The sequence below is a fragment of the Thunnus albacares genome, chromosome 7, assembly GCF_914725855.1.
Source record: "Thunnus albacares chromosome 7, fThuAlb1.1, whole genome shotgun sequence".
In the NCBI taxonomy this organism is placed as follows: Eukaryota; Metazoa; Chordata; class Actinopteri; order Scombriformes; family Scombridae; genus Thunnus; species Thunnus albacares.
Window position 1 is genome coordinate 3481175 of NC_058112.1, and position 12012 is coordinate 3493186.

At 42.2% G+C, this 12012-nt stretch overlaps 1 protein-coding gene across 2 annotated transcripts in view; it reads right to left on the reverse strand.

Annotated features, from left to right (window-relative positions):
* Positions 1 to 4610: 4610 nt before the first annotated feature.
* Positions 4611 to 12012, reverse strand: part of siah1 (siah E3 ubiquitin protein ligase 1) — a 29603-nt gene continuing 22201 nt past the window's right edge. Inside the window, exons 3-6 of one of the 2 annotated variants that reach the window (XM_044357148.1) lie at positions 9622 to 9705; positions 9285 to 9466; positions 7997 to 8293; positions 4611 to 7219 (exon numbers count right to left, since the gene is read on the reverse strand). In XM_044357148.1, the coding sequence (XP_044213083.1) occupies positions 6848 to 7219; positions 7997 to 8293; positions 9285 to 9464 (849 nt within the window). In that variant the 5' untranslated portion in view covers positions 9465 to 9466; positions 9622 to 9705 and the 3' untranslated portion in view covers positions 4611 to 6847. The remainder of the gene's footprint in view (positions 7220 to 7996; positions 8294 to 9284; positions 9467 to 9621; positions 9706 to 12012) is intronic. The other variant, XM_044357147.1, reaches the window with a different exon arrangement.

Sequence of the window (12012 nt, forward strand, 5' to 3'; positions counted from 1 at the left end):
AGATGCATTCCTGTGCACATAGCCAATACTTTGTATCCTGCTTTGTGCTATAAAATGAGCCCAGGAGAGCTTCATTTTTCACAGCCTGCACTTTGCTTGCTGAAAGAGACCTTAATGAACTGTGTGTGTGTGTGTGTGTGTGCAGGGGTGGGCGGGAAAGCGAGAGCACTTAGCAATATAGTGCAGTGCAGCAAAATGATGATGTTGTGTTTTTAAAACTTTCTGAGTGTTAAATCATCTCTATAACTGGCCACATTATCATGAAATTTGCTATGGTATACATAATACCCAGACATCCACTCCTAATGTCCTGATGTTTAGTCTGGTTCATGTTTACTCTCCTGATCAACACTGTATCTGACACTGAAACTGTGTCCTAATTCCACACTAGAAGGATTTAAAAAGATTTATTTAAGTCACCTGAGTTTTTGCGCACTATTTACCCACAATGCAATGCACAAAGGAAATTGAGGAGCTGCTCCCAGGTGGAAAAAATTAAAACAAATTTTGGCTGATACATCTCAGAAAAGCCTTTTCTTCATGAGGTTTAACTGGCAGTACCGTTCCAATCCCTGTATACTAACAGTAAAAACTGGATACTATGAATATTAGTGTATAGTACATCATACACAAGAATAAACTGAATGTTTCTAAGGAATGCATGACCTGTCTTGCAGCAAAATCCACAAATATCAACATTCAGTTATTAGATTTGTTGAACACATTCTCTTTTCTCTTGGCCAAAAATGTCAATTTTGCCCAAAAGATAACTCTTAAATCAAACAGGTCTTTACATTTATTGAGCACTGTAAACCACTTGGATTTTAATTGTGTGGTGTAGTGAGAGCTGTCACCTCTAGAGGCTGCTATTTAGTCTCAGGGGAAGGAGCTCTGCAGACTCCTCTGAAGCAGCCTTGATAAGTGCTGGCTGCTCTGCCTGTACTTTACCATAATATATATAAACCTGCATTTCTAGGCTTTAACCATCACATCCCTCCCTCTTGGTCACATATAAAAAAAACACAAAGTATTACAGTGTTTTTATGTGGCTTTTTATGATGCTTATGAACATATATATACTCTGAGTTCACAGCAGACACACCCAGTACTGGTTTAATCCCAGTATCAGGACTCTGTGTCTAAACCCTCTGGATTCTACATTCCCCCTCACCACTCAAGCACACGTTTCCCCCTGTGGTGAACAGAGGACCTTAACCTATAACATAATTACCCAGAGGCCCTAGGGGTGTGCTTAGTGTACTGGCAGCATGCCCACTTCACATGGCAGAGTGGCAGAGCGCGCACACACACACACACACACACACACACACACACACACACACACACACACACACACACACACACACACACACACACAAACACACAAACACACACAGACACAGAGCTCATACTGTATGTAATTTTAGGTGTGGTCCTGCAGACAGGTTGGACCCCTGTGACCACATGATGGCAGAAAAGGAGAAATGTAGAAAGTTTGTGGATTTGTGTTTAGCTTTTGACTAATTCTGTTCATCTTGTGTTTAGTTTTTAGACTTAATCTTTTAACTTAGTTTACTTTCAGTTCATGTATCTTGAAATCTTTCATAAAAATGTGATATTTTTTTTTACATGCAAACAAATGAAAAAATAAATGATAAATAAAAATTCAGGTTACAGATGAAACTGAAACTTCCTAATATTCAAATATTTTACGACTGTGCACCAACATGCTTTTAACTGATGAAATCAGTAACCTGATACTGTGTGTACTACTTTCACTTTCAAAAAAAACACTAAAAGTATTTTCTTAAAATATAAAAAATATTAAGGACTCTTAACAATGCATCATCATCCATGCTGAATAACCATAAGTGCTCACTTTACACACAGCTATATATATATATATATATATATGCATTTCAGCTCTGTGTGTGTGTGTGTGTGTGTGTGTGTGTTTAGACCACCCATGGACATTTCACACTGTAAACTGCCACAGTCAGTGTTTCATTTCTCAAATTTGTGGAAAAAATGGTCAAAATGTGATTCTCAACTTTAATTATAAAATAGGTTAACTATATATGCAACCCTATGTCCTAGCAATTACATTCATGTACTACAAAATTATTTTCCAATATGGCAAATTTTATTTTACTTCAGTTCTGCTTTTTGTTACGCAAAATAAAGAAGATACTGTACAGGCAGGTGCAAAATGAAGCTACTGTAGAGGCAACAGTCAATCACTCAACACTATTAAGATCCACATATATTTTTTACTGCAAACTGATACTGTATTTGTGCCAATGTACTTTTTTAATACCTCTTTTTCATATAATAAATGACCCACCAAAAAACCTGACTATCCCTCATCTGCAAAAGAAAAAAGTACCATACCCTCCCCCTTTCCTGACCCCCCCCCCCCCCCCCCCCGTCCACCTCTAATCATTTTCATACAGTCCCTTACCTCCAGATTGTGGGACAGAGATCACTGACAGAAGCCTGATCAAGGACGCTGGCATGTCTGCGTACACGTTTTCCTCAGTGTTACCCTGATTTTAAGCAAATTGTTCGTGCTCATATAGTTTCAGAAAACTATTCCTGTGTTCCACCCTGCCTGTCTCATCTACCTATGTGACCTCAAACGCTGCCCTACATCCAAAGACCTACTTAACAATGATAAACTCGGAAGGCCGACGGATGCATTGAGGACAATATCACTGGGGTTTGTTCTACAGCTGAAAGTGTTTTTTGTGTGTGTGTGTGTGTGTCTTGTAATAATAAGAAGCTCCCTGCATATCTCTATATATTGCTTTAGGCTACAAACAGCATGAATTATGTTTGAACTCCTCGTATGAAGATGTTTATTTGACTTTGGTGAGAAGCTGAAATAGCGTGTGGTTCGTAACGAATGGCCTTGAAATGTGAATCAGCAGTGTCAACATATTTACCAAAGATTTGCTGAGACTGTATATTTTCCCCTGATGCAGTAATAAAGATGCACAGAGTCACACCTGGGGGCCCGTCCCAATCACAAGCTTGTAGTGAGGGAAGGCACAACGGGGAAATTAACCGTCTTGTTCCGGGACTTAGCTGCATCATTTAGGTTCCTTCTGGCTGGATAGTCATTTTATGGTGATAAATGAATTCTACAGATGATGCCAAAATATTCAGCAGCATAATACTGTGCTACAACCTGTTCAGATGAGTGTGCTGCCTGCTTTTAACTTGGCTTAATAGACAGTAAGTGGTAGTTTTGTATATTTCAAAGTACTCCTACCAACACAGATTCCAGACATTTCTAAGATACTTTCATCACAAATTGATTTCAGTGTAGATAATTTGAGATAAGAACATTTCATTGAGCTTCAGCAGCAGTTGACAAAAGAGGAGAAGAGCGGGTCATCCACTAATCGCAGGGTTGGCAGTTCAATCCCCAGCTCCTCCTCTCCGCATGTCCAAGTGTCCTTGAGTGAGACACTGAACCCCAAATTGCTCCTGATGGACATGCCAGCACGTTGCATGGTAGCTTGCTGCCATTGTTGTGTGTGAGAATGGGTGAATGAGTTACAACAAACTGTCAAAACAATCCTACCTCAAAGTCCATTTAATAGCTGTTCTGGGGGCTTTCAATCCTATTGCATGGTCTTCAGCAGTACATGAAGTTGTTGTCATGGAATTGTAGCCAACATTGATTTAGAATAATCCATGTCCAATTAAACCTGCATTAGCAGGTCAATTTTTGGCCACTGGGGGGCAGCAGAAACAAGCTGTGAACACAACACTGACATATTAGACTGTATATAGAAATGACAAACAGTTGCTTGTTTAAACATCCTGCAGATAAAGGACGAATCAGCATTCATTTGAAGTTGCATTTATAGCTACCTCTTGTATGCAAGTCCAATATTCACACTCATTTTAGCTCTGTTGTGGCCTCCACCAACACCTGAGAGAAATATCTGGCTTTTCAGCTGCTAAATGCTGCACTATGTTCACCAGCTGCTCACCAACTGTCTGTTTGGTGCTGGGCAGGAAGTGTATGGTGGGTTTTTTAGAGCCTTTTCCCTGAAAAGGGTTACCTCCTGCGTCTGGAAGCAATGCTTTGAGAGCAGTGGGACGGAATCACAACAATCAAGTTACAGGCCGCAAAACCAAAATAATTAGCTGAAACAAGCTGTAAAGCGTAGCGCTGCAGAGTCGGGTGTTAAGTCTCTGTAGGTTCATCAGTATAAGCGACACATATAAGTAGTCATGTCATCCATTGTCAATATAAAAATAAAGATTATTGCAGCTTTAAGCTTCAAGTCCATGACAACTGGGCAAACTCCCATCTGCTGAGGAAGATCAATGCAATATGATAAAAGCTCCAGAAACGCTACTAAATAGACTCTGAGATGAGATTGTTTTGATATGCAATTTCATATTTTAAATGTGTATATTTTGACAACCAGAGCTCTCAATAAGCTCAGGCACTGTAAGAAACTGCATTAATGAAAATGTATCAAAGTATATCATCAAAAACAATAGTTTTTAACTTTCTAAATACTCATCGGTGGTGGAATCCAGTGGATCTCAGACTTAGAATTAAAAAGGAAAGGAGAAAAGGCCCCAGGTATGAAAAAGATAGATTTATTTAATGACAAATTAAAACAGAAAAAAAGTCAAGGAGTTGAGGGAGAGCAGCAACATTACTGAGACTCCACATGAAGAGAAAGGGAGAGATGATTGGCGTCACCTCCCTCCCTCCTCATAGACAAAAAAGAAAAAAAAAAAAAAAAAAAAGAGACTTACCACACAAACAAAAGAGGACAGAGACGAATAGATGAGGAAAAACAATCCAACTCGAGAGGGGGGGGGGGAAACAAACTTTCAGAAGAACAATACAACTTGCTTTTTATCTACAAACACTGAAGTTTAGCCACAAGTTTTACAACTGCCTTTTAATTTTTGCTTTTAAAAGTCATTACAAAAAATGATAATTATGATAATCTCCATTTAATAATAACAATAGCAACATTGTAACGGTAGAAACTGTCCCTCATTCCTGTTTGGGTGATCAGTCAATCAGTGGTTGAGGCCGACACTGGCAGACAGAGTGAGATGGAGGCAGAATAGAGTAAGAGTGGGGAGAGGAAAAGTGAGCAGGCTTCTTGTCAAACGTCCATCTCTCTCACACTCACACAGACACACACAGGCGCGCGCGCACACACACACCAGAGTTCTTCTCTCTCATACGAAAAAAAAAGACAACTACAATAATTAAAAAGAAACAAATTTAAGCAATAAACCTCGAAAGAAAAACTTTGACTCAACTGAAATGCAGTGTTTTTCCTCTTCCTCACAAACACACACAAAAAAAAACAGACCCTTATATTTCTCCATCAAAAAAGCTCCAACACACACACTCAATTCATCCACCGTTACACCTACACACACAGCTTGTAACGTATACAACAGGTGTGTGTCTGTGTGTGTGTGTGTGTGTTTGTGTGCGTGTCAGAACTCCACTGTTGTCGCCACTCCGTGAAAAAGAAAAAAAAAAAAAAAGAAGAAATCCAGGGCTGTTGTAGCTGAGAGCCTTCTGAAATCCATACAGTATGAGAGCAGTGTCTGTTCTAATAACTATCAATGACAGTCAACTATTTAAACAGTGTCCGACGCACAATCTTTAGCCTTGGGTGGACTGATGTGGGCCAGATGTGGACCGGAGGGAAACCAGATGAGCCTGTGCGGATGTTTGAAGTGGTAGATGTAGATGGACGCCTGCAGGCTGAGCTCCATCGCTGCAGATCCGAGGTCCTGCACAGAAAGTGGGTGCTACAACCAGCATCCATGTCTATGAGAGGGTTGCAGTCCAAACCATCGATAGCCATGTCGGTCACAGGTGAAAATAAATACCAAAATCTGGGAGAAAAAAAAAAAACTTCATGAGGCTCTGGGTTCCAGAGCTGGATTAAATGAAGACGGCCACCGCGCTCCGGCCGTGTCATCCGGCCGTGTCGTCCGACCACACCGGCGCTCGCAGCCCTGCAGGTGTGTCGGTTAGCGTGTGAACCGTTCGATCCAGGAGGTCTGACGGGTTCTGAGGTGGATTATGAACAGAAGGGAGAGGGGAGGGGGGAGAGGTGGGGGGGGGGAGCTAGATAGCTGGCTAACTGCCTAGCACTGACCAAGAGTCCGTGTTGAAATATATATAGCTTGAGCCTTCCTCGGTGTGTAGCTGTCAGGGCACAGAGCTGCTCGGTGACCAGCCTCCAGCGTCTCGGAGTGAAGGCTGGAGAGCTGTAGTGTCTGAAATGTCTGAGGAGGACTGAGGGGGAGGGGGGAGGAGAGGGGGGGGGGGAGAGGAAGTATGAAAGAGAGACACTAAAATAAGAGAGTGAGAAGCAGGAGTGGTGGGAAATCACTCGGGGAGAGAGACGCTGACGAAGAGACAAGAGAGTTTGAACAGCTTTGTCAGTTTGTGTCCGTGTTTATGACCGAGAGAGGGCGAGACCGCATGTGCGTGCATGAGTCTCACATATATATGTTTATATGTGTGTGTTTATAAGGCTATAGCCATCACTACAGTTATGTCCTTGTGTTTTTTTCATTCCTCCACTCATCCATCCATTCATCCATCCATCCATCCATCCATCCATCCATCCATCCATCCGTCCCACCCACCCCCTGGGCCTCCACGGCTGCCTGATCAGACAGTCCAGTTCCACATCAAGTCTATCTCAAGGGGTGAGGCAGAGAGAGAGGGGGGCGCTGTGAGGTCACAACTGATTTGACCCCCCCCTAAAAAAATGCCCCCCGAAACAATCTGTAACTTTTTTTTTTTTTGACCCCCTTCTCTTTGAAGTTCTTAGCACATGGAGATGGTGACGTTGATGCCCAGGTTGCCGTTCTCGGCGAACAGCTGTGCGATGGACGTGTCGAACACCAGGCAGTCGCTGTTCATGATGGCCGTAGCGATGCCCTCGTGGATGGAGCGCGGCGTGGCCTCCCAGGTCAGGCGGCGCCGGTGGCCGTTCAGCTCCAGCCGGTAAGCGAAGTTCTCGGCTTGCTTGCGAGTCCCAATGAGCTGCACGATGGCAAAGAACTGCTGGTGGCCGTCGTACTTCTCCTGCTTCTCCAGCACCAGCATGAAGTGGAAGCCGAAGCATGACTGCATCATTACCCAGTCCACCGCGCCCGGCAGGTTGATGTCTGTGGCCAGGAACACGATGTCCTCCCCCTGGAGAGAGACACACACAGGTTGAACAGCGTTACACATGATTTCTTTAAGCTTCGATATAAACAGGAAGTGTTCCAACATTGCCGTTCCTAAAGCCATGCATGGCCAAAAAAACCCCAAAACACTGCTTACTTGTATACATATTTATCATTTCGCATCCATACATACAGTGTATCAACAGTCTATAAATATGGTGATGTTGATGAACTGAGTGTGCATGAAACTGATGGAAAATACCAACTATTGTGATGTATGCAGGGTCACATATTGAGGATGGAGAGCAAGCAGAAGGCAACAGCTGCCTCGAATAAACACAGTATGGAGCAGGAGTGGGATTACTGGTCGATGTGACACGGTGGTGGTGGTGAGTAATCTAGATAAGAATTATGATCACACTGATGTGTCCTCATTCTTGGCGAGCGGTGATAGATTAAAGTGAAGTGGAGAGTCCTTTCTGCTGACTAAGATGCTGTTATTGAACTTTGGAAAAGGCAAATGGTAGTAGAAGCATTTTGTAGTTTTTGGGTGTTGACGTAATGAAAAAAAACAGAACCTTAAAGCTGGAGCAAAGAGTAGATTGTACTCATGACAATTTGTTTTTGAGTCATGACTAAAATGATTCAAACATACATAATGTCATCTGTAATATAATATCATGCATTTATAAAAGACATGTAATCAGTTTGTGGAACTATAAAGGCATGCTTTTACAAAATAAGCAGTGTGGCAACTCATTTCTGGTACGTGAAGAGGACGGGGAGAGAGGGAAGCCCTGACCTGCAGCGTGGTGATGGACTTGTGCTGGTGCATCAGGTGAGGCATGACGGCGTCCAGAGAGCCCTGCCACTTGCAGGATGCGCCTGGGCAGGGGCAGGAGTACGGCCGGAACTCGCACAGCTCTTCGTGCTCCGTCTTGTCGGTGTGAGGCAGGGTGACTTCGCAGCCCGATGAGGCGTACTTGCAGGGGAAGAGGACAGAGTTGGCCACCTTCTCCATGGCCAGGTTCCTGATGGAGCCCAGGGGACCTCGGCAGGTGGGGCAGCAGGTGAGCTTGGGCCGACAGTTGGAGCATACCTGGGAAGGGGAACGCGTAAAGACTAGTCAGTGTTTATCTATGAGACGTTCTTCTCTTTGGAGGAGTGGGAAAGACTTCTGAAATGGGATTGCTTCTAAATTTTCACTGAAATTGAATTAGAAAATTGTACCTGTTTATGCATCATAACTGGATTTTTGTCCTTGACCTTGTATTGCATTTTAACTGGATATTGTGTTCACTCGTTTGTTGCGTGTGACACTTGTATTTTTCTGTTTGTATTGTTTGTGTTTATTGTTGTAACAATGTTTATTCTGCTCTCTTGGCAAGGTCACTCCGGAAAGAGATTTTAATGTCAATGAGACATTGACCTGGTTAAATAAATGATATATATATATAAGCTGCGTAGTCCAGGAAATACAATACTCAACATTCCTCCTAATACCACCAGTTCAAACTGATGCCTAGAAATTGAACATTTTCTTCTGAATTACAATCAATCAAACATATAAAACTGGTCAAGTTCTGGGACGCTATTTTTTTAACCATTTCACATATGGAAAAATTAATGGAATTTAATGGAACAAGTGAAAAAATAAAGAATACTTAATACTGAGTGAGATATAATGGTTAAAATAGTTGCTATTTATTAGTAGAAAACACCGTGACAAATATATATTGAGGTGGAAATAGAAATGTATTCACTGAGAGGCAGATTAGGTTATGATTAATGAGTAAATACTAATATATAATACTAATAAAACAGTCAGCTTTATTACACCAATTAAATACTGATCTCTGAAGGTACTGTTGAGCCCAGTAATGAGACTATTCTTTCCCATGGGAGCACTTGCTAACAATATTTATATATTTAATATGTCCTTAACTTTGTGCATTATGTCTCTAACACACCCACACACATTTTTTTTCTGATTTAAAATTTTATGCAAACGGGACACTCGAGCTGACATCTAAGATGTACAGCGTACAACGACCGGATTGGGTTACTTTCCCGGGCTGGACCGTACATACCAGGTGTCCAGACTGGCATTGCAGGATGGGGGGTAGGACATAGTCGAAGCAGACGGGGCACTCGAACAGGCTGGCCAGGTCACTGTTGGAGGCAGTGGTGCCTGACAGGGTGGGCACGCGCTGGGAGGGGGGGCACTTGGAGGTTCCTGTGGGCAGCGCGGTGGCAGTCTGGCGACTCATTTCTGGTAAATGGAGAGAGAGAGAGATGGAAAGAGAGAGCCATGATAAAGTTGTCAGAGTGTAATATGGCGCTGAAGTCTTTGTATCAGAGGAAAAAAAAAAAAAAGTGTAGCTGATTTCCTACACATGTCCTTTCCTTGTAACTCTTCTTACTTACCCGCTGCACATCTATGAGTTATGACTGCTAGGTCCCTGGCTGTATACCTCTGACACCCCTACATCAAAGCTGATGGCCAATCCACTAAAAAGAGATGAGGATGATAGGGCAGACAGAGACACAACATGCTGAATTCCGCTGAGATGGTATAGTTGGCGTGTGTGATATGACGTTAAGTCATATCTGTCATCTTAAGTTCCTCAGTAGATTAAACAATTACCTTATACTTTATTTTTAACTTGAACAAATTTGATTCTATCCTAATGTCAGAGCTCCCTAAACTTTAAGTCTTCATCTGTTGCACAGAAATATTCACTAACCAGTATTTACAGTGTAAAAAACATCCTGTTATACTAGTATTTTCAAAGCTGTGAGACCACCAAGCTTTTACCATCAGGTGAGACGGTTCAATTCAGCTCCTGATGAACAAACATGCAGCAGGAAATATAACTGGTCTCCTTGTATGTTTATGCCGGTTGCGCTATTCAACTTACATGACATGCAGGCACATGATGAGCTAATCTATTCCCATCTCTTACCATGCTTCATAGCTCTCTCGCAGTTAAAAAAAAAAAAAAATCAAGCAGAGCAACAATCCACTGTATGTGTTTGCTGTGTACAGCATGAACTGCCATCAGCAGTAAAACATGTCAGAATCAAGTATCCAGCAAGCATACTGTTCTGACAGGTAACTGCTGTCCAAGTGTCCATGTGTATATAAATGTAAAATCAATTATCAAAACAGCTTTACTGCCTCGCACAAGTAACTGGTGCAGTTGCCCACTTGTCCATACTCACTTCCCAGTCTTGTATGACTGCTGTAGGCTACGAAGCGCCTGAAACCACAATAAATTTGTGCTTCAAACCAATATGCCTGCGGTTTTGGCAGTTTAGACACTGGTTACTGCAGGCATTTGGATTTCATTTGAAGCATACAGACTGTTTAAGAGGAATATACCATCTCTATAAAGACCTTACGGTATCTTCACTTGACAAAAATAAGGCTACATGAGGAACGAGCAGAAAACACGTCTCTCTATGTACAACGTGTTTATTACTGTCCCGGCAACAAGTCGGAGCTGCGCAGATTTTCTTCCGTCACATATATAAAAAAAGAACAACCAGACAGTAAAGTGAACTCAGATGTGGTGTGTGTGTGTGGAGCTGCTGTTTCCTATCGTGCTGAGCTGTTGCCTTGGTAACATGTTTGTGGTTAAGTATGGGACGGCCTGTGGAGCAGAGCAAAGGCGAGGGGTAGAGAAGAGGAACAGAGTAAAAATGATGGGTAGGAGAGAAAAAAAAAAAAAAAAGGTATGTGCTGAGAAGAGAAGAGCTATTGGAGATGAAAGGAAGGAGGGTGGAGAACAGGATAAGAAAAAAGGAAGTGAGAAGCAGTAGAGAAAGAATGAGACAGCAAAGTCTGGGGTCAAGCGGGTCAAGTACATCAGGAGCGGACATAGGAGCTGTGTAGCTTAAAAAAAAAAAAAAGCGAATAAGAACATGAAAAACATATGACGGCTTAACAGAAAAAAAAAAAAAGGAATGAAAAATGTGCAAATAAGCAAAGAGTGGATGCAGAACTCTGCTAGCTGGCATAGTTCATCCTTTTTATAGCCCTGCCCACAGACAGACGCAGCATAGGGTGACCCGGAACAGAGAGGAGAAAATGTGGAGAGAGGAGAAGATACTACGTGTGGGAGGTGAAGACAGGAGAATGAGGTGGTGAGACAGCACAGCAATATGTAGACAGTCCAACAGCTGGGAAATTTCACACCCACAAGTGAAAAAGCTGCCAAATCTTTAGTCAGGGCTGCTCAATTTGACTAACCTCACAGATAATTTGGCAACCGCAATTTTAAAGTGTTAGAAAATACTTTGTTGTTTGGAGTCAGAGAGCATTGAAGGTGGTCTTCCCTGACATGTTTACTCTCTAAACATATTTTTGCACATTAGAGGACGTTAGGAGGCGTATTCATTTGTTAAAATAAAAAAAAAAAAAATAAAAAAAAAAAAGGTAAATGTTGCTTTTTTTTCTTCTTAACTTTATGATTTTTTTTTTGACTCCCACGACTAAAACACAGCTAAAAAAAACCCTGCTTTTCAAGCACATTAATTAGTTCCAGCCCTGCTTCCAGGGAAGCCGTTTAAATTTCAGTGATTTCCTGACATTTTTGACCACTCCCAGCAGGTTTTTAGGGTCGACCAGTAACCGTGAATACCAGATGATGATGTAGATAGAGTCACCACATTAGTTGCATAAGCTTGCCTCTTGCGTCTAGCTCGGTAGCTGGCAGCAGTGCCAGCAGGCAGACAGCTTCTTTAAAGTGCATGTGCTAGGGGTAAAGCTTCTTGTGCCAACTGCAAAAGTAAAAACTAGATCTAATGAGAGAC